General features: G+C 38.1%; 1 protein-coding gene across 1 annotated transcript in view; it reads left to right on the top strand.

Moving 5' to 3' along the window:
- The window catches only part of PTPRQ (protein tyrosine phosphatase receptor type Q), a 246,130-nt gene that overhangs the window by 10,424 nt on the left and 213,420 nt on the right, over positions 1–22,286 (top strand). The window contains exons 5-9 of the mRNA XM_036300643.1: positions 599–749; positions 1,224–1,330; positions 3,552–3,649; positions 16,092–16,257; positions 17,517–17,777. Of these exons, the coding sequence (XP_036156536.1) occupies positions 599–749; positions 1,224–1,330; positions 3,552–3,649; positions 16,092–16,257; positions 17,517–17,777 (783 nt within the window). The remainder of the gene's footprint in view (positions 1–598; positions 750–1,223; positions 1,331–3,551; positions 3,650–16,091; positions 16,258–17,516; positions 17,778–22,286) is intronic.

Here is a 22,286-nt window from a genome sequence, read left to right as displayed (position 1 = left end):
CTTGACACTGATGCTATATATAAATATATATTTAGAAACTGGTCATGTCTACTATTCTTTTACTGTAATAACAAGGAATGGAATAGAGAAGAATATCTTGACATTTTGTTCTTATACATGGAAGAATTTTATAGAGGAAAGAAAATATATATTATTTAATTTAACTTTTTTTTCTCAGGAAAGAAGAGAAGCATTTCATATTTAGATTGCAATTAACTTTCCAGATGGTTACCTTGTCACTATTTGGTATTTAATTAGAATGAGTCCTAAAAATCATTAAATATTTCTGAGGGTCGTGGTTGTACAAGACCAAGATATAATCTCTTCCTACATTTTAGAGGCAAGGGAAATATTAAGTACAATGCTAGTGGGATTCACATCGGCTTTATTTTAAAGTTTAAAATGATTCTTGTTGACTTTTTTCCTCTTTTGACTTTTAACTGTTCATCTCTACTAAGAAGAATAAAAGAAATGTCTTGGCTACCCTCAGAGTTTGAAGAATATCAAAGAAATCCTGGGAGTGTTTCAGGGCTGTTTTAAAGAAGGTGCTTAGTATGTTAGAAAATGTTATCTTACGTGTGTGCTTTAAATGATACAGCCCCAAGTGCAGTTGAATTTATGAACCATAGCAGAAACTCAAGTGCAGTAACTGTTAACTGGCCTTCACCCAGAAGTCTTCTGGATGGGTACATTATTTCAATATCCAGTGAAAGGTTAACAAAAGAAGAAATCCTGCCTTCCACAAAAAGGTATGATAACATTGAAAGAAATTATGTCAAGTTACATGGAACACAAAATTAACATTATATATATATATATATATATATATATATTTCCTAAACTAAATAGTTTAATATAAATTGATATTAGAAAACTTTGCAAGAAAACTTTTTGGATTATAATGTAATTAGAATAACTGATGTGTAGAGCCAAATTTATCTCTGCAAATAGATAATGATGAGTTATTTCAGGATATTGTCTTGCTTGTATGTATAAAATACACTCTGATTTATATGAAATTTCTCCATGTGAGAAGATGTGATTTCTAATTAACCATTTGTGCTTAAGCATGGCACATTGTTTCCATGATAGGCAGTAAAAACCAAACATATATAACATTATTTCTTCAGGTAGTGTGAGATAATAGCGTTTTCCCAATGTTTCTGAGCTAAATATCTTAATATGTGACTTTTTTTTTTTTTTTTTTTTTTTTTACTGTGTAGGACATTCACATTTGATAACCTTTCTCCAGGGACTGACTTTTCAGTTAGCATTATAACTACCAAGGGATTAAAGAGAAGCCATCCTATTGTCCTCATGGTTAGCACTTGTGAGTTCACTTTATATTTGATTAACTTTTCATGGGGGGATAGTTTTGTTTAAAGCCAATATCTAACTTAAAATGAATGAATTTGGAACTATGCTTGAGAAGGAACACTGCATGAAATATGGAGAAAGCCTGAGTTATATTCCTGCCTCTATCACTTATTAGTTATGTGACCTTGGGCAAAACTACTATGTCCACACTTAGAAAATGAGAATAATCATCCCTGCCTTGGTATAAAATCTTGTTACTAAAATGAAATTCAAAGTTCTTAGTGAAAGTTCAAAGTGCCCTAAATCCCAGGGCACTATCATTATGAAATACTTGATATTTTTCTAACATTTTGACTGTATCTATAACATTTTATGAAAGCCAAACAAAAACCTTGGACTATGATAAAAATAGATGGCACTGTGTTTTCAATTGCATTATTTGGGTTCAATTTGTCTCTTCGGACCTTATTAGCATCACTTACATGTATGAATATATTCAGACATGTTCCAAAGAACCCTGTCATCTGTAGGTCATAGTTGCCTGAATGTGCACGCAAGTACCAGTGCCCTAGGAGAATGAGAGGAGGCTTAATTTCAGAATTTTCCATGTGGAGGAAGGGAAAGCTCTGGCAAATGCAGCAGCAGTCAAATCAATTCCAGGGAAAGAAACTAAAAAATTTGAGCACTTATATATCAACATGGTACTATGTGCTTAAGTTACCACATTGACCCTCCCAAGATTATCTAAAATGTAGGTTAAGGCTCAGAGGCATTCATAATTCATTATTTAAGGTGAGATTTAACCCAGGTCTAAGCTAACTGATATGATACTGCTGCCTCTCAAAAATAGCATCCTAAAAACACACACACACCAGAAATAAATGAGAAATGGCTTCACTTTTTAAAATGGTAACTCATTATTTTATATCAGTGAAACCGTCTTAGATTTGCGTGTGTCATTATAGTTGTCAACATCACCATCACCAGTGTCATCATTGTTGTTTTCATCACATTGAATGATTGTTCGTTGTCAAGCACCTTGCAAAGAATTTTTATGATTTATATCACTTAATTTTCAATGACAACCTTTATTCTATCAATCATAATGAGGAACTTTTTTTCAAATGAGAAAAGTGGGGATTAGAGAATTTCAGTAGCTTATACATGATGACAGGGATTTGAACCCACATTTCCCATTAAATTCTGTCCTTATAACCACTGTGTTTCAGTAGAAGAGTCACTGTGTTATTGGAAGGCCTGACTCTACCCATTCTTGGCTCTGTGACTTTTTAGAAATCATTATTCTATTTGGACCTCAAGTTCCTCATTTCTACCCAGTTTAATAATATATTTTTAGAGGTTGTTGTTCCGGCTTTGTTTTCCCTGACAATTTCACTTGTGTCTTTAACGATATATAATTTTTGTACCACCCTGTCTTTGAAAGCCACCTCAAATCCATTTAGAAGTAGATGGGATATTAAAAAATTTACAAAACAGAGCTAAAATATAATGGTAATGTGGGGTGATAAATTAATTCCAGTAGGAAGGCAATATGCCCTCTAAAAAACGAAATAAAAAGAATTGTGAATCAGCAATACAGGTTTAATTTTGAGCTGAATTCTAATAAATTAAATTAGTATGTAAGTAGGGACAAAATATCATGCAAAATTTGAATTTAGAGATGAAATTATTTGATTCCAATGAAATGTTAATATCACATTTCTTCCAATTAAGGAAAGCAATGCAACATTTCAATTTGAAATATGATTTATAAGTAGAGACATGTTACTGATTAGAAAAATAAATTTCTAGAACCTTCTTAGGTAAAATGTTTAAAGGAAAAAGGAATTTGTGAACTTAAGGAAGGGGAAAGGTGCATCTCTTACTTTATGCAGTGCCATAAAATTTTAAGCTAAAAATTCCAATTGTAATAACTGCACACTGAATTCTGCTATGAGAAAAATATTTTTGAAAATCCATAGTTCATATAATTTTATTGTGGAAAAAGGCTTTCTAGAAAATTCTTTTTTTCCTTCCACTATAAAGATGAGGAGACTGGGACTCAGGGTAAACAGCTTGCATGAGATCAGATGGTGCTAAAACTGACTAGAAAAACCTAGGTATCCTGTCCTCTCTTTCATAGTGTGATAGTCCAAGGTCATCAGTCCAGTGTAGATAAGATAATGGCAGAACCTTTAAAAAAAATATTGCTGTGTCTTATTTCATTGCCCTAGGTCCAGACCCACCATCAGACCTGCTAATTTTGGGGCAGGAAGAAAACACAATATATTTGTCTTGGAAATTCCCACAAGGAGGCTTCGAAAAGTTTCAGGTAAAGAACAGTGCTGCTGTCATAAAACCTTGATGTTTATTGAGGTCTTTATTTTACTCCTTCTTTTTGTCCTTTGTTTTACATTAATGGTTTTAGATATTATAGTAGCATTCCTTTAATGCAGTGGTTCTCAACCTTCTGGCCTTTTAAATACAGTTCCTCATGTTGTGATCCAACCATAAAATTATTTTCATTGCTACTTCATAACTGTAATGTTGCTACTGTTATGAATCGTAATGTACATATCTGATATGCAGGATGGTCTTAGGCGATCCCTGTGAAAGGGTCGTTAGATCGCCAAAAGGGTCACGACCCACAGGTTTAGAACCGCTGCTTTAATGTAAAATTCTTCTCCAAAGCAATGCTTCTATGTACTGCTTTAAAAATACAAAGTTGTCATGGGAGGCATTCGACGTTAAATAAAAGCTGAGACTTGACTTTAAATGAGCTTGGAATTTCAATGGAGCTAGGCATGCACATACATAGTACAAAAGTAAATAAAGAAATGACGGCACTGGAGGATAATGCTTCTGTTGCAGCACTGGCCAAAATAACAATTCTAGGAGTTAAAGCTGGGTGATGTGCCACAGGTTCCCTTTCAGGGGATATATGGATATAAAGAAGAAACCATGTTGAGATTGATAGGATGGGCAGAGACCTGGAATGGTTTGGTCCCACATCCATGTGGGATGGTTAAAAATCCCAGAGGAATATCCTGGCTTCATAGGTCCCCTCTGAGGAGCAAGGGCTTCCAGCCCCACACCAGGATCCCCACCTCAGGGTTGCAGTGCTGAGAAGTACCCCAAACTTCTGGCTGTGAAAACCAGCGGGGATTGTGGCTGAGTGAGATGGAAGGCTCCTGGAGTCCTAGGTGTTCCTCTTAAAGGGCCCACATGGACTTACTTAGACTCATTCCTCTGACCTCCAGCACTGGGGCATCAGGGGCATAAGGGGAGGAACTGAGTTGACTGTCTTTAAAATGAGGGCTTGTGGGGGAAGCTTTCTTCCAGAGACCATTGTTCCTAACTCCCCCTTCCCTGCCCCAGGGCCAAAGACAAGTGCTATATCTGATCTGAGTCTCCATCAACCTGGCTCACACTGTTCACCCCACCTGGGGATTCCCTGAGACCCTGCTCTACCCAACTTACAGGCCCACTGGAGCTGTTTCCAGTGGCTTTTCTATACAAATGGCCAGTCTTGGTTCATGCTGTAGACTTTCCTAAAATATCTCAAAGGTTTACAAACCCCAAACAAGCAGCATCTGGCCTCAGTGTGCCCCATATCTCTTGCTAAATAGCCCCATGCCTGGCAGTAGTGGCAGCCAACATTCGTTTGTAGCTTGGCCTCTCCCATCACCTCCAAGCCCAGCACAAGTAGCATCCATCTGCAGATCACTTTGTAACTCATGCTTGGTAGTCCTAAGCAGGGCATCGGTTACAGCTGATCCTTGCTTACACCTTCTGTGAGGCACCAGAGCCAGCACATCCAGTGGATGCCTTCAGACCATGTTGAAACATAACCACCCAACCACCTCCGCAAGTGACACAATCAAGGGGTGAACTCAGTGGACACTTGAACCCCACTGAGACAAGTCCTGTGCTGTGGGGTTGGCCTCTGTGCAGAAGATCCTCTGCTGTAGTCACCGGCAGTCCTTACAGCCAATCGGCTTGGGGGTAAAACACCCCCCATTGAAAGCAAACAAGGCTCAACTACAATAAAAAGATGTGCATGGATCATAGGGTAGGAAAGGAGAGTGCACCGGGAGTCCCCAGTTTAAGTGACCTGAGAGACTGTGCCACTATAAAGCTACTCTACCAAATCTGGGAGACATAGCAGCTCTACCTAATACATAGAAACAAACACAGGGAGTTGGCCAAAATGAGGAGACAAAGAGACATGTCCCAAATGAGAGAACAGAACAAAACTACAAAGAACCAAACAAAATGGAAACAAGTAATCTACAGATGCAGAGTTCAAAACACTGGTTATAAGAATGCTCAATGCACTTAAGAGTAGACAAATTTTGGGAAAACTTCAACAAAGAGATAGTAAACATTAAAATAAAGTTAGAAACATAAAAAAGAACCAGTCAGAAATGAAGAATGCACTAACTGAAATGAAGAATACATTAGAGGGAATAAACTGTGGAGTAGATGAAGCAGAGGATCAAGCTGGCAATTTGGAAGAATTTAAAAAAAATAAGGATAGTTTAAGGAGCCTGAGGACAACTTCAAGCATACTAACACTTGCATCATGGGGATGCCAGAAGGAGAAGAGAGAGAGAGCAAGGAATTGAAAACCTATTTGAAAAAATAAAGATTGTGAACTTCCCTAAGCTAGTGAAGGAAATAGACACACAAGTCCAGGAAGAGAGTCCCAAACAAGATGAACCCAAAGAGGCCCACACCAAGTCACATGATAATTAAAATGCCAATGGTCAAATACAAAGAGAGACTCTTAAAAGCTTCAAGAGAAAGCAGTTAATTACCTACAAGGGAGCTCCCATAAGACTATCAGCTGATATCTCAACAGAAATTTTGCAGGCCAGAAGGGATTGGCACAAAATATTCAAAGTGATGAAAAGCAAGGACCTATAATCAAGATTACTCAGCAAAGCTAGAATTGGAGGACAGATAAAGAGCTTTCCAGACAAGAAAAAGGAACTAAACACCATCAAACACAGTATTACAAGACATATTAAAAGGTCTTATTAAGGAAAAAGAAGAGAAGAAAGAAGGAGGAAGAGGAGGAGGGGGGCAGGAGAAAAAGAAGAGGAAGAAGAAAAGTAAAAAAGTGAATAAAAATGCTTATTCATTTATTTTGTTTTTTAGAATCTGCATTTAAGTGAAATCATATGGCAGTTGGACATCCCTCTCACAATCCGGGACTGCTGGCTTCCAACCGCTTCTGTCTGATCACCCCTAACCACTCCCCTGCCAGCCTGATCAACGCCTAACTGCTTCCCTGATGGCCCGATTGCCCCCAACTGCCCTCCCCTGTGGGCCCGGTCCCCCCAACTGCCCTCCCCTGTGGGCCCGGTCCCCCCAACTGCCCTCCCCTGTGGGCCCGGTCCCCCCAACTGCCCTCCCCTGCGGGCCTGGTCCCCCCAAACTTCCCTCACCAGTGGGCCCAGTCCCCCCAACTGTCCTCCCCTGTTGCCCAGTCACCCCTAACTGCCCTCCACTGTGGGCCTGGTCACCCCTAATTGCCCTCCCCTGTGGGCCCGGTCACCCCCAACTTCCCTCCCCTGCTGGCCTTGTCACCCCTCACTGCCTCCCCTGGTGGCCATCTTGTGGTGGCCATCTTATGACCACATGGGGGCAGCCATCTTGTGCGAGGTTGTGACAGTCAATTTGCATATTCTTTATTATATAGGATGGTGTCAGATGGGTACTAAATTTATCAGGGCAATCACTTCATAGGTTATATAAATGCCTAATCACTGGGTGTACATCTGAAGCTAATATACTATTGTATATTAACTATAAATAAAATTTTTTAAAAAGGCATTAGCATGTGTATTATACACTAGTTAAATTTAAAATATTTAAAATAATATCTAAAATATTAGTTATTAAATAACCAGAGACCTGGTGCATAGATTCATGCACCAGTGGGGTCCCTCGGCCTGGCCTGTAGAGATTGGGCTGAAACCAACCCAGTTCACAGATTTGTCCTGAGCATGTGTGGCCCATCTCAACCAGTCCTGATCAGCCAGACCGCAGCAGCAAGCTAACCTCCCAGTTGGAACGTCTGCCCCCTGGTGGTCAGTGTGCATCATAGCAACTGGTCAAACGATCTAATGAATGGTCGGACACTTAGCATATTAGGCTTTTATTATATAGGACTAGAGGTCCAGTGCACAAAATTCATGCACGGGAGCGTCCCTCAGCCCGGCCTGCACCCTCTTGCAGTCTGAAACCCCTCGCTCCTTACTTTCTGCCTGCTTGCTCCTTAGCATTGCTGCGGAAGCAGGAGAGGCTCCTATGACCACCGCTGCGCTCGCCAGCCGTGAGCCTGGCTTCTGGCTGAGCGGCACCCTCCCTGTGGGAGTGCACTGACCACCAGGGGGAAGCTCCTGTGTTGAGCGACTGCCCCTGGTGATCAGTGTGCATCAGAGTAACTGGTTGTTCTGGTTGTTCCGCTGTAATGATTGCTTCAGCTTTTATTATATAGACTAGAGGCCCGGTGCACAAAAATTTGTGCACTTTTGGGGGAGGAGGGGCCCCTCAGCCTGAACTGCGCCCTCTCACAGTCTGGGACCCCTCAGGGGATGACCACCTGCTGGCTTAGGCCCACTCCCCAGGGGATTGGGCCTAAGATGGCAATCAGACATTCCTCTGGCAGCCCGGCAGCCCTCGGGGGATGTCCACTTGCCAGCAGGGAGCAGGCCTAATCTGCAGTCGGACATCCTTAGCGCTGCTGAGGAGGCAGGAGAGGCTCCCACCACCACCGCTGTACTGGTAGCCATCAGCCTGGCTTGTGGCTGAGCAGAGCTCCTCCCAAGTGAGAGTGCCCTGACCACCAAAGGGCAGCTCCTGCATTGAGCGTCTACCCCCTGGTGGTCAGTGTGTGTCATAGTGACCAGTCATTCCCAGTCCTTCTGCTGTTAGGGTCAGTTTTCATATTACCCATTTACTATATAGGATAGAGGCCTGGTGCACAGGTGGGGGCCAGCTGGTTTGCCCTGAAGGGTGTCCTGGATCAGGATGGGAGTCCCCCTGGGGTGCCTGGCCAGCCTGGATGATGGGATGATGGCTGTTTGCAGCTGGTCACACACCCTTCAAGGTGGGGGTCCTCACTGGGGTGCCTGGCCAGTCTGGGTGAGGGGCTGAGGGCGACTGAAGCTCCCAGCCTCTTCTTTTTTCTTTTTTTTTGTATTCTGGGATTTATTTACCTTCTATGGCTGTCACTGGAGCTGAGAGCAGGCTCCAGCTCTGAGGCTGTTGCCGGCTGAAAGCAGGTATCTGGGTTTGTTTAGATTCTATAATTGAAACTCTGTTGCCATCACTGGCCACTCTAAGCTCTGAGGCCGCTGGCGGCTGAAAGCAGGTACCTGGGCTTTGTTTAGGTTCTATAATTGCAACATTGTTGCATCCGGAGCTCAGAGCTGGGCTGTGGCAGGTGGGGAACCTTGGCTTCCTCCATCACTGGAGCAAGCAGGCCTCCTGTTTGCTTCAGCTGCCTGGCTGCCGGCCACCATCTTGGCTGGCAGTTAAATGGGAAGGGTAGGGAAGTTACAGTTAATTACCATGTTTCTCTATTATTAGATGGGATAGTTTATAGATAGAGAGATACTATTATAGATCTAACTGTAAGGCTTATATAAAGTATAAAGCCTTCTGTGGCTCTCTACTGTCTCCCTAATATTATATATGTTGCTTATTGTGATCTTTGGTTCCAATGAGTGACTCCAACAGCCTTTCTAATCTTCTACTTTCCATATATCTCATATTTCCACTGAATTGTATTGCCCACCATTATTTTTATACTTTATGTTTTCCTGACTGTATTCTTTGGTTATATTGTTCTTTTCAACCAAATTACATTCTTTTCTATGTTTTTCTTTGGTAGTTCTTCAAGACCCTACTCAGATATCATTCCCTATATAAAAGTTCCCTTTAATATCATTTATGAGTCTTCCTTACTAGAAATTTTAGTGTCATCCTTTGACTGCTCTCTTTCTTTCATGTCTATATGTACTTGTTCACAGGATTGTAGTGATTCTGACTTATAATTATTATAAAAATATTTCTCTTCCTTTCCATTTCCATTTTATATGCCTCAGGTGAGGCCCTTACCATTGTTATTGGCTCCCTCTTACCCTCAGGATCAAGCCAACTTTCAGAACAATTCTAAATCTGTTGAACCATAATCTCATTGCCTTTTCCTACACTTACCTTAAATTCTGACTCATATTGTAAATGCATTAGACATCTTACTCTTTCTTTGATAGTCACACCTGCTTATCTGTGAGATATATCTGTGCAGTTGTTTTTCCTCCCTTAAATGACCACTCATATATTCTTCACTCTCACCAGTTTTTGAAGGGGGAGGGTGGTGGCTTCCCAACCTATTTCTAAAAATAGTTACTTACCTTCTTCTCTGACTCACACAACTTTATTTATTTATTTTTTTATATATTTTATTGATTTTTTACAGAGAGGAAGGGAGAGAGATAGAGAGTTAGAAACATCGATGAGAGAGAATCATCGATCAGCTGCCTCCTGCATATCTCCCACTGGGGATATGCCCGCAACCCAGGTACATGCCCTTGACCGGAATCGAACCTGGGACCTCTCAGTCCGCAGGCCAACGCTCTATCCACTGAGCCAAACCAGTTTCGGCCACAACTTTATTTTTTATCTCTCTATCCCTCACCCTTCCTCTCTGTAAAAAATCAATAAAATATATTAAAAAAAAAAAAAAAGACTGGAGGAGGTAAGATCAAGTTCCCAAACATTCTAAAACAAAAGGGAGGAGGGTACTTTGTATTAAGGTATGGTTGATTAACCAAGGCAAATTTCCAAAGGAACTGTTTTGAATAAAATCTTAAGTCACCATGCATTGTCAGTTCCACTACTGAAATATAAATTCCACTTGGCTCTTAAAGGGCGGAAAACCAAATTATTTAAAAGTTCCCTTCCAATGTGAAATGATGGAATCTGTGTGGCATGCAAGGTCATCAAAGTCTATGTCATAGAGAACATAAGAACACAAGTATCATCTTTCTTATGAGATTAGGATATTAACTTCAGTTTTTTTGCAGAAGAATTAATCTCTGAGTGATATTCTTATACAAAATATTCTGGTAATAAATTTTATATTAGGGTTTTCTTTAAACAATAGAAATCCTTATTTTGTTTTGCCCAGCATTCTGAGAGTTCAAAAGATAAGGAATATTTATTAGTATGGACAAACTGTGAAATTCATTTAAACACTGAATATTTGTTCTAGCTAGTAATCCTCTGAAAGTATTGACTTCCTTTTTCATAAGTACTGTGAGTGCAAAAATATTTATATCTTTAAATAGAATCTCAGAACTGTAATGGAACTGAAGGTCTAATCTATTCCAAGCATAAAAATAAATATTAGATTGCATATTTAAGACCTAAGAGAATTCGTTGTGAACTTAGGAAAAAATCAATAGTTGACATAGAACATTTATGAAAGTTTGCCATTTCCTTTCGTACACATTTTAACTGTTTTTTAATGAACTCAGTGGTGTAACACCAGCACTATCCAGTAGAAATATAATGTGAGCCACAAATGAATAATATGTGTAATTTAAAGTTTTCTAATAGAAACAGTGAAAAGGTAAAAAGAATAAAGGGAAATGAATTTTAGTAATATATTTTATTTACCCCAACATATTCAAAATACTAATATGTAAACAATATATAAATTATTAATGATATATTTTACATTATTTTATACTAACTCTTCAAAATTGAGTGTCCCTTTTATACTTTAAAACATCTCAGTCAGTTCTGACTGGACACATTTGGAGTACTTAACAGCCACATTGACAAGGGGCTCTGATAGTGGACTACGCAGCTACAGGGTGACTGTTGTCATCTGAATTTAATGATAAGGTGGAAGATGGCAAAAATTGGCCCATCTAGGCCCAGCTCAAATCCCACTTCTTTGTTGAAACCTACTCTGATCCCATTAGCAGAGAGTAATATTTCCTTGCACAGAGCTTTTATGAAACTTCAGTTTAACCTTCTTTGTGTTACTTTTGTCATGCTATCTTATATTGCTATTGTAGATGTACATGTGCTAACATCACCATTTCCTTAGGGGTAGAGTTCCAAAGTTACTGTATACTTGTCCATAATTTCTATCTTCCAGACCTTATGTGCTAGCCTTCTAATATGATGCAACTTTGATATAGATGCCTGTGTTCAGTTATCCTGTGATCTTACAAGGTGTGGTAGGCAGTTTGCTGGAACAGAAGGATCAAAGCCCTGGAATTTCTTACTATGAATCCCAACTTCACCTCAACTGTGAGACCTTGGGCAAATTTTTATATTCTTTGGTCCTATTTTTTCTGTCAGTGAAGATTATTATTATTTTATAGAATTGTTGTGGGAATTAAATGAGATACTGTATTTGTCATATAAATTTTGTGAGGAAAGACCTTTTGCCCTCTCATCACCTTTTGGTTCCATTACTGAGATCAGTATCTGATATATAGCAAGAGTCAATAAATATTTTGATGAGTGAATGATTGAATTATTACTTTTCCCTTTTTTTAAGGAAAAAGAAGCTCACTTTTTTAAAAGGTTAACTATGTAAGCATTTATCATTTTAAATATGTTTTTATTGATTTTTTAGAGAGAGAGGGAGAGGGAAAGAGAGATAGAAACAATGATGAGAAGAAACATTATCCATCTGCTGCCTCCTGCATGCCCCCTACTGGGGATTGAGTCTGCAACCCAGGCATGTGTCCTGACTGGAATCAAATCAGTGACCTCTTGGTTCATGGTTTGACACTCAATCATTGAGCCACACTGGCTGGCCAAAGAAGCTCACTTTTAATGTGAATTTCTCTTTATCCTTTCCCTTGCCATATAGCAATCATCATTTTCTTTCTTTTTAAGCAAAATAAAATGTATCATTTTGTGATTCAGAGACTCCTTACCATGGCTTACAAGGCTGTCCTGTGTGACCCCGGCGCTGCTCTTTCCAGTATCTCTCATCTCAGGAAAGGATAGGTTCTTGCAATCACTTTCTTGGTTATCTTTGTTTCTTCCTATTCACTCATCGCTCAGTTCATCAGCTAGTTAGTTCTGCCACTTCCACCTCTAAAACCCTTAATGTGTGCACTTTCCTCCATCCCCATTGCACTACTCTTGTCCTCGGCACTATCATTTCTTACTGAGGCCAGCAGCCGACGTGACAGATAATAGCCTCTCGCCTCCTAACTGGTCTGCTTTCAATCTTGAGTACCTTACAATCCACTTTCCACATCACAGCCAGAGAGAACTATTACAAACTGTGTCTCTCATTTGTTCAACACCCTCCACAGATTTCCACTGCTCTTCAAATTAAATCTAAACTCCTTGCAATGGTCTCCAACACTTCATTTGATTGGACCATCATCTACATATCCTGTCTACTTAGTTATTATGTTGAGGCCATATTTGGCTTTTTCTGTTTCTCAAGCACATCCCCATTATAAGATTTTTGTGCTTGACATTCATTATGCATGGATACCTTGCCTCCAGTTTTGGTTTATTTTTTTCCTAACATTGAGTTTATAGCTCAAATACCATCTTCTCATATTCTCCTCTGATTACCTACTCTAAATAAAACTGCTCTTTCTATTCACTCATCCTGTGGATGATTTATCTCATTCATTTATTTATTGAGTTGCTTATTGTTAGGTGCCACCACTAGAAATGTAATTTCCTATAATCAGAAACCCTTTTTTGTCTTATTTATATATAAAAGCCAAGCGACCAAAACGACTGGAAAGACTGGAATGACTGGAATGACCGGTTGCTATGATGTACACTGCAGCGGGCCAACTGGCCCAATGGGGGTGGGGGTGGGGGTGGGGCCGGCCTCCCTCGGCCCCTCCTCCTAGCCGGCCTCACCCCCGATTGACGCCCCCCCAACCCTGGTCAGGGGCAGGGCTGGCCAGGCAACCTCCCACAGCACCCCCAACCCTCCCCACCCCTGGCCACCAGCTGGACCCCACCCATGCACGAATTCATGCACCGGGCCTCTAGTTTACTATAATATCTAGTATGTAGAATAATGCTTGCCCTAAAATAGGTGCTCTATAAATATTTGATGGATAAATACAACTTTACATATCAGTGTTCCCATATATGACTGGGGTGATGATGGAGGAAGATGTCAATGCTGAATGTAATTATCAGGAAAAGTTGGAACTTGAACTTTCAGTAATGGGTAGGATTCAGATGCATGGAAAAAAGGAGAGGATTTTCTACATTAGCAAGTTCACAAAGTCAGGAGTGAGCATTCTATCTGTTATTTGTAAATGTAATTCAATGATAGGGGCATCTTGAATAATAAATCATTCATGAAAAATTCTATCCTTTTAGAATGATTCAAACCATTCCTATATTCAGTGTTGGTATTTTCTAGTGAAAAATCTGCCTTTTAAATCTTAATTGTAAAAGATTCACATTTTTTACCCTTGTCTTTCTGTTTTGATTCACATTATTTTAAAACAAATGCCCAAAGAAATGATCTTTCCATGTGGTTAACCAAGCCCATAAAATTATTTGCTTCTGGATAAAATATATAGCCATAGAATTATTTTTTACTATATGAATGAACACATTTCTTTCAGAGACTGTAAATTATTATCTGTTATTAAGTGAAACTTATTTTAAGAGATCATGTTAATCTTTAGGATTCAGATTATTTTTATTAAATATATTATATTACTAATGGTTATCCTAGTCTTACGCAACCAATGAGATTATTTGTTAAATTTTAATGAATTGAGCAACAGTATCCTGGTTGCTTAGCAAAGTGTACTTGCATAATTGGGATCATTTTCCTCATCATTTAAAATTAATCATCCCAGGTCTTCAAACTATGCTTTGAAAGTAGACATAAAGCATGAATTTAGTTTTCTTCTGTTGGTTTCTATTAGGCATGTGTAGTCCACATACAATGGGAACAAACCTCTATTTTTCAAATTGCACTTTTAAAAATTTACATATTTTCATCATTAGGTCACTACAGACAATTTCTTTTCCTTCTACCCCTTTCATTTGTACCTTAATATGCCACTTAATATGTTTGAATTTAGTACTTTATTCAGGAAATATTCTTCTATTATTACATGGTACTTTCTCCTATCATCCTTTTCCAGACCAGAAGTACTCAGCATTCTTTTCACTCCTTCTATCTTTTCATATGCCAGACAAGCAAGCTAATTGTCAGTGACACCTTATAAGTCAATAAGCAATGATATGCTTCTAGACCTAATGATTATCTTCCTCCAGTAACAAAACACTCTTCCCACAAAACAGCAATCAACATGTCTGCTTAGAAAATTTGTTTCACTCCTACCACATAACAATGTTCTTAAAAGCATAATAAAGTTGAAATAATATATAAAATCAATGTGATTACTTTCACTTAGAAATATCTTTCTGTTTTACAAACATGAGGTAAGGAGTGAAGAAGAGTAAAGATCATTTAATGAATTAAAAAAACTCCAAGGTATTGAAACAATCAGATTACTCCACTGAAAATTTCTAAAGGCAATGCCAATTCTCAAATCTTTAATGAATAATTGATTGGCTCAGGTTATGATAAAAAAATGGGCTGGTATGGAATGTGACATTTATGATTCATTCATTTAACAAAAAATTGAAGCGCCTTCTTCATTCTGGGTGTCTATTTTTGTTCTCTCTCTTGCTGGTTTTGTCTTAACCCCCAACACTGACTGACTGCCAATGACATCAGTTTAACGGTCCTGCAAACACTGGCTCTCTCCCCGGCACATGCATGGGTTCTCCGAGGCCCCTGGGGAGTACCTCCACTGCCCACTTCTTTGACATGACAGACCAGCTCTGGCTCAATCATTTTTAACTCTTTTCAGCTCCTCCCTGTGGCATAATGTCCTGCTGCTTTCTGCTGTGAGGGTCTGTTTGCACGGAGGCCTCTTGGGGGAGGTTCTGGAAAGAGAGTTCGAGCCTGACCACTCTTTGTGGCCTATACGTCACCCATGGAGGCTCTGGCATCTTTGTCAGGGCACAGGTGGGTGTACAAATTGCTCCACGACTCTTTTTCCCTTTCTTTGTTCTCTTTTTCCAATTTCCTTTTTCTGTGATCGACCAGACATATGAACAAAACGTCCGCTGCCTAAGTATATGACCTACTGGGAGGTGCTGCTTTCTCTAGCAGGCACCCTCAGGTGATGGTGGTGATACACGTGGTGCCCTCCTCATTTAGCTGGGGTGTGGGGTGTGGGCAAAAGCCCTACTTCCCACCTCTTGGGCAGCCAGAACAACGGCGTGGCATTCTCCCCTAGGCCAGAAAGTCAGACTTCAGTAGGTCCTGCTTTCTCCTGTCTTCTGCTTGCACGGAACTCGGAGAGTCGTTATAAAACTTTACATAATACTGTTTTGCTCTCAGGCAACCAAAACGTAAAGTCCCAATCATTATGTACATATACACATATAAGTCAGAGCATATGTAAAAATAGTTTGAGACTATTGGTCTTTTAGTGAATTACTTCTATTTCAGTCCTCTATGCTTAGTGCTATGGGAAGTTGACTGCTATTTAGTCTCAACCAGACTCAAATTACTTCTTGGTGAATATAGGAAGGATCACAGCCCCGACCTTGTAGTAGCAGTTTATGTGAATGTGACTAAGTACAAAGTTGGTGCTAAGTAAATACTTCTTAAACCATGAAAAACATCAATTTATCTCTCCTTCTTCTAGGTATCTTATTGTATGACATCTAGAAAGGAAAAGCTATTTAAAGTAATTGTTTATGGAAACAAAGTTCAAGTAAAGAATTTGACTCCAGGTGTGGACTACATGTTTCACGTGAAGACAGTTAGAGGCAAAGACTACAGTGTATCCGTGATGAAAAAAGTGACTACAAGTAAGGGTATATCATAAATGAAATCTTTGTTTTATAGTTAAAAAAAATTGAAAGTATTTTGGCTCAGCATAAATAAAGCTATTTTAAAACACAAAGCCTGATAATAAAGGAATAATAAAAGCCTGATGATAAAAAATGTTAAGAGAAATCTCAAAAATATATGAATTAATATTTTCTTTATATGTGTAAATGTATTGGGAACTGCATAGAGTTTTTTAAAAATCTGAAGTCAACATGTATATATATATATATTTATATGTCATGTATGTCACATATACAGAACACATGTGTGCATATGTATATATACACACATAATATAAGCACAATTTATTTTCATCTGAGGTAGAGTTTTGATAAACAGAGAACTCTATCTTCTTTTCCCCAAAGTTTGTAAATCATAAATCTGTCTTACAATGTTTTAGAGTTGGGAGAAGTTATAGTATTTGTTATACTATAATATAACTATAAGAATTCTTGTAGCCGAAACCGGTTTGGCTCAGTGGATAGAGCGTCGGCCTGCGGACTGAAGGGTCCTAGGTTCGATTCCGGTCAAGGGCATGTACCTGGGTTGCGGGCACATCCCCAGTAGGAGATGTGCAGGAGGCGGCTGATCGATGTCTCTCTCTCATCGATGTTTCTGGCTCTCTGTCTCTCTCCCTTCCTCTCTGTAAAAAATCAATAAAATATATTTAAAAAAAAAAAAAAAAAAAAAAAAAAGAATTCTTGTAAAAGATTGTGAGGCCTGTAGGATCCTCTCCCAGTGGAGACCAATATTGCAAGAAACAACATGACTTCCATTGATGAGTGGATTGAAGTGAAGTGATATAGGACTATTAAAAAAAACTGATATAACCAGATCACATTAAAAAATGCCCTCACTTCTGGTCCTCATTGCTTCTCTAACTTATTTGTTCTGTCTCATCTTCATTTAACACTAGCTAACTGCTATGTGGTAGCTAAAAAATGAGCATTCAGGAGACACAAGACTACAAGAAAGACTATGGGAAGTGATTTAGGATTGGTTGAGGAAACTAGTTGGGAACAAGGGAGGATGTTAATATGGCACTTCAATAAAAACATATATTTATATATATATAATGTTCTATTTCTCTATTTGCATAGCTTAACATGTAGGACATTATACTAGTACATGAATAAATTTAAGGATTATTACATAAGTGTTTAAATTATATTATTCATGTTTGCTATATCATTATATATATGTAGTTTTATTTACATGTAATTTACCTTTTCAATAGAACCGTCTAAGATATGTGGCTTAATATTAAAAGCTGTGAATACTTCTTCTGCAAATTTAATGTGGAATCCAACAGAAACCAACTTCACTCATTACAAGATTTATATATCAAACAGAACATTTGCAAAAGAATATTTCATTTGGGGAAGAATGACTGAGTACACAGTTACAGATCTGACTCCTGGTGGGATATATAACATAACAGTACACAGAGTAAGAGGCAACGTTGAAGGATCTGGAACATTTATCAGCGTTGTTGCAGGTATACAAATTCTTTTTGGTATTTTTAAAGTTCACATTTATATTGCATATTGTATTGTTCAAGATAAAATGTCAATGTATTTTTTAAAATTTGAAAACTTAGAGTCCACAGAATATTTAAGAGGGTCAATATACTCATTTTGATGGAATATTCTGAGGATTTTTGAGATAATAAATGTAAAATATAAACTGAATAAAACAATATTTGGTATATAGTCAGTACTCAGTAAATGCAGCCAATATTATACTTAGTTTCACATTAAATTAAAGGTCCAGCTAGTGAAATTTGATGCTGATTTGGGGATCATCCATTCTCCTAAAATCTTTGTCTTTGATGTCCTACTATGTGCTTTACACATAAAAAAACCCCATAGTCTTAGGATATGCAGAGAGTAGTAAAGAATAGAAGCAAGAAAACACATAGTATAAATCAAATTAATAGGTGAAGTAATGGGAGTATGTTCAAACAATGTGGTTGCACAGAAAAAGGAAAGGCTAGCTCCATAGCATGGGTGGAGAAAGTTCTTTGAGCCTGATAGTTTCTTCAAAAGGATAAGGAATTTTTTAAAATATATATTTTTATTTATTTTAGAGAAGAAGGGAAGAGGAGAGAGAGATAGAAACATCAATGATGAGAATCATTGATCAGCTGCCTCCTGCATGGCCCCCACCGAGAATTGAGCCTGCAACCCAGGCATGTGCCCTAACTGGGAATTGAACCCTCAATCTTTTGGTGCCTGGAACAATGGCCAACTAACAGAGTCACACTGGCCAGGGCCTTCTCTTCCACTTTAAAGGGTCTGTGTGCTTAGATTGGGCCTACCTTGGTAATCGAGTTTCATCTCCATTTTAAGGTTCACAATCTTAATTAAGCTTGAGCTCTGAAGCTATTTCTCCTGTGTCTAAATCTTACTCTACAGTTCGCTTGTTAGCTTTGAGGCCTTGGAGAAGTTATCTAAATTCTTTGTTTCCCAATTTTCTCATTTAAAAATGGCAATGATAATTGTATCTACTTGTGAATTGTTATAACTGCTACATAAAACAATGTGTGAAAGTGCTTAGCACAGTGCATAGTATATAATAAACTTGGTAAGAGTTCTTATTTTTTGTATCCAATGCATGAGTATCCCATGGATCATAGTATATATTATGCCCAACATATAATTTAATCGTGGAAAGGCTTACTAGTAAATGTGATAGCTTATCATTACAGTTTTGGTCCATGGGAAGTAATAAAAGCAATAAAGCAATGAAACTTTGTAGAGTCTTCATGTTTTATTTTTTAAAAGCTGTGCATTGTAGGGTTTTGTTTTCTTGATACTGTCTTGATAGGTTTGTGCAACTGTTTTGTGAATATTCTGGGATATGTAACATTTTGGCCTCACTTTGTATGTATTCTTTTAGGAGTCAGAATATACCGAGGAGCTCTGGGTGTGCTGTTTTCTTCCATTTCAGATCTAGTTTTCCTTTCTTTCTCAAAGGTTAATATACAATAGTTTGTATCAGAATTTTGTTTTTGAGGTTCTCCAAACTCTTTTGAGCTGTTTCCATTATAGATACCGATCATGGGGTATTTCTGTTTTTTGTCAGCTTCTCAAAATGCAGCTTAGGTAAATTTACTGAAAAGTTGAGGGGAAAGCTGGGGGATGCTTTAGAGTGCACTAATATGTAGTGATTAGCAACATGCGACTACTGAGCCTTGGCATTCGGCTAGTCCAAATTCAGGTGCACTGTAAGTGTTTAAGACACATGGGATTTCAAAGACAGTTTGAAAAAAATTAACAATCTTATTAATAGTTTTATAATGATTACCTGTAAAATGATATTTTTTGATATATTGGTTTAAATAACATATATTGTTAAAATTAATTTTACATGTTTCTCCTTACTTTTTTAGTGTGGCTGACATTATATATATATATATATATATATATATATATATATATATATATATATATATATATATATATATATATTTAAAATTTTTATTGATTTTTAGAGAGAGAGGAAAAGAGAGAGAAACATTGATGTGAGAGTGAAACATCAATGGGCTACCTCCTGCATGCCCCCTGCGGGGGGTTGAGCCTGCACCCAAGGCATGTCCTGACCAGGAATATAACCTGAAACTTTGGTGCATGGGATGACACCCAACCAACTGAGCCACACAGGCCAGGGCTCACGTTATATTTTTATTGGAAGTTACTGCTTTAGAAATCAGAAGAGATATATTTAAGCACATTTAAGGCTCTGAGATATCCTGCAATAAAGAAAACTAACAGAAAATGAAAATTATTTGACAAAGTGTTTTGATCATGGGACATCTATTAAGTTCTAAGGACTTAGGGTTCTGAAGATTAACTTTTGGGAGACTATGCTCTATAAAAAAAATATCCAATTAAAGTCTAGAATTCCTTTTGCTAGCCCGAATTAAATTGAACATATTGTGATTTTTTTTTTCTTAAAACTCCAAACATATCCACCTCTAGTTTTTATTGTTAAGTAACAATTAGGTTAAGAGTAATATTTTTGTTTCATATTTTCCTACCCTTTGAGGGATTAAATTCCATTGAGTGCAAGTCATGTATTTATTATGGGGTCTATTTTCAGTTAATTGAATCTTTCAGCTCAAATGTAAAGAGCTGCACTCTCCCATATGAGTTGGCATTGCTCTCCCTCCACTACCTTTTATGAGGGCAGGCCTCGCTCCTCTGCTCAGACTTAACAAGATCCCACTAACTAGCATCTCACTGCTATTTTTAACCTTTCTCCAAATCATACCATTCGAGAGTAATGGTTTAAAATTAAATAACAAAAACAAAACAAAACAAACACCAAATCAGATTGCTTTCCTGCTTAAGCTCTTTAAATGAATTTTCATTGTATTTAGGGGGTAAAAAATCTAAAATCTTTTTTATGGCCTGCATGTTCTTCAGACTGTTTCTCTTTCATATGTGACCCCAGAAACTCAGGCTGCCTTCTCACTTACTCTAATTTCTGTCCATTTCCCAGGCTTCTATCGACTCTGCTTTGAAAGGACTTTACCAAATTGTCTTGACGTTTTCAGACCTTCCCTCCTGATCAGATTGGCAAATGTCCAGACAAATATATTCTTCCTCCTCTTGGTGAGACAGGCCTCATCCTTAGCCAAGAGTTCTTCAGTGTGTAATCTTAAACTTCAGTCTAGGAAACTACATCCTATCTCACCACTATCTCAGTAAGCAGACCTTCACTTCTCTGACCTTCCTTTTTCTTCCAAAACACCAAAACACCAAATCAGACTGCTGAGGTATTTTTCTAGATTCTTCTCTAAGACTTCATGGATATTAGCTATTTTCCGGGACCCTTGAAGCAGTAGTATTGCCCTCATATAAATCAGTACGTGTTGGTAGTAGTTAATTGGACTTTTGTCATGTTGGACTTTTTGTCTATATTAATGTGGGCTGACTAGCAGAATCAAGCTCTTTTCTTTCAAGCCTCAGAATACCAAGGACATAAGTCTGTGTGCACAACGATCCAGGAAATATGCCAGTACCTATGAACAACAAAGGAATTGTACCCATCACAAACATCACAAACTGGGTATTTCCCTGATATTTTATCTTGGGCTTATAATAATTCTAATTTTTTTATTAAAGAGAGAGAGAGAGAGAGAGAGAGAGAGAGAGAAATCGATCCATTGCTTCCCGCTCATGCCCTAATTGGGATCAAACCCAATACGACTACAATATTTCTTAAGAGTTCTTACAAAAAAACTCTAGTGCTCACTCTGTGGGCAATTTGGAGATGCCTAGAGAATGTATCTTTGAAAATGTCGTGGTGCAAGTTAATTAATTGATATCAGTTTCAGATGCTAGGGAAGCATTATAAGTGTTAAAGGAACTTTCAAAGGGGATAAAAAATAATTCTAAAAGTATCTCCCTCCCACCTCCCCCAAAAGAGAAATTGACTTGTAAAGATTTCTATTTTATGCAATGTGCCATTATCAGTTTTGTTAGGAAAAGTACATTTAAAAATTATATTCATTCAAATGATCTGGGGCGGGGGTGTAAAATGGTAAGTGGAATTCAATTATTAATTCCAGACTCCTTTCTTCAGGAAACAGTGTTAAATTGGATGTGTATCGGGTATGTTTTTCACATGCTTGTCCTCATAAATTCTCTCCTTCCCATATATTGTTTGTCTGAAATCTGCACTAAAGATAAAGTGGAATGAAAAAATGAGTCATTGGCAACCAATCAGCAGAACTTAATGTCCAAAACTCCCTTCAAGGAGGTACAGGCAGCATAAGAAAAATTTTGAAAACAGAGGAAGCAAAGATAGAAAATCATGGCTGAAATAGCTAGGACAGTTAGACTAGGTTAAAAACTATCATATCTCTTCTCCCATCTGAAAGCTTAGCTTTCCTTTAAAAAGAAACACCTAGCTAAAAATTTATCAGAATTTGTAACCCTTTACAAATTTTGCCAGGTTGTGGTTATACATTTTTTCCAGTTGTCTTCTATTTGGTAAA

Source organism: Myotis myotis, unplaced genomic scaffold, assembly GCF_014108235.1.
Source record: "Myotis myotis isolate mMyoMyo1 unplaced genomic scaffold, mMyoMyo1.p scaffold_m19_p_3, whole genome shotgun sequence".
NCBI classification, from domain to species: domain Eukaryota; kingdom Metazoa; phylum Chordata; class Mammalia; order Chiroptera; family Vespertilionidae; genus Myotis; species Myotis myotis.
This window is presented reverse-complemented; position numbering and strand designations above follow the sequence as displayed.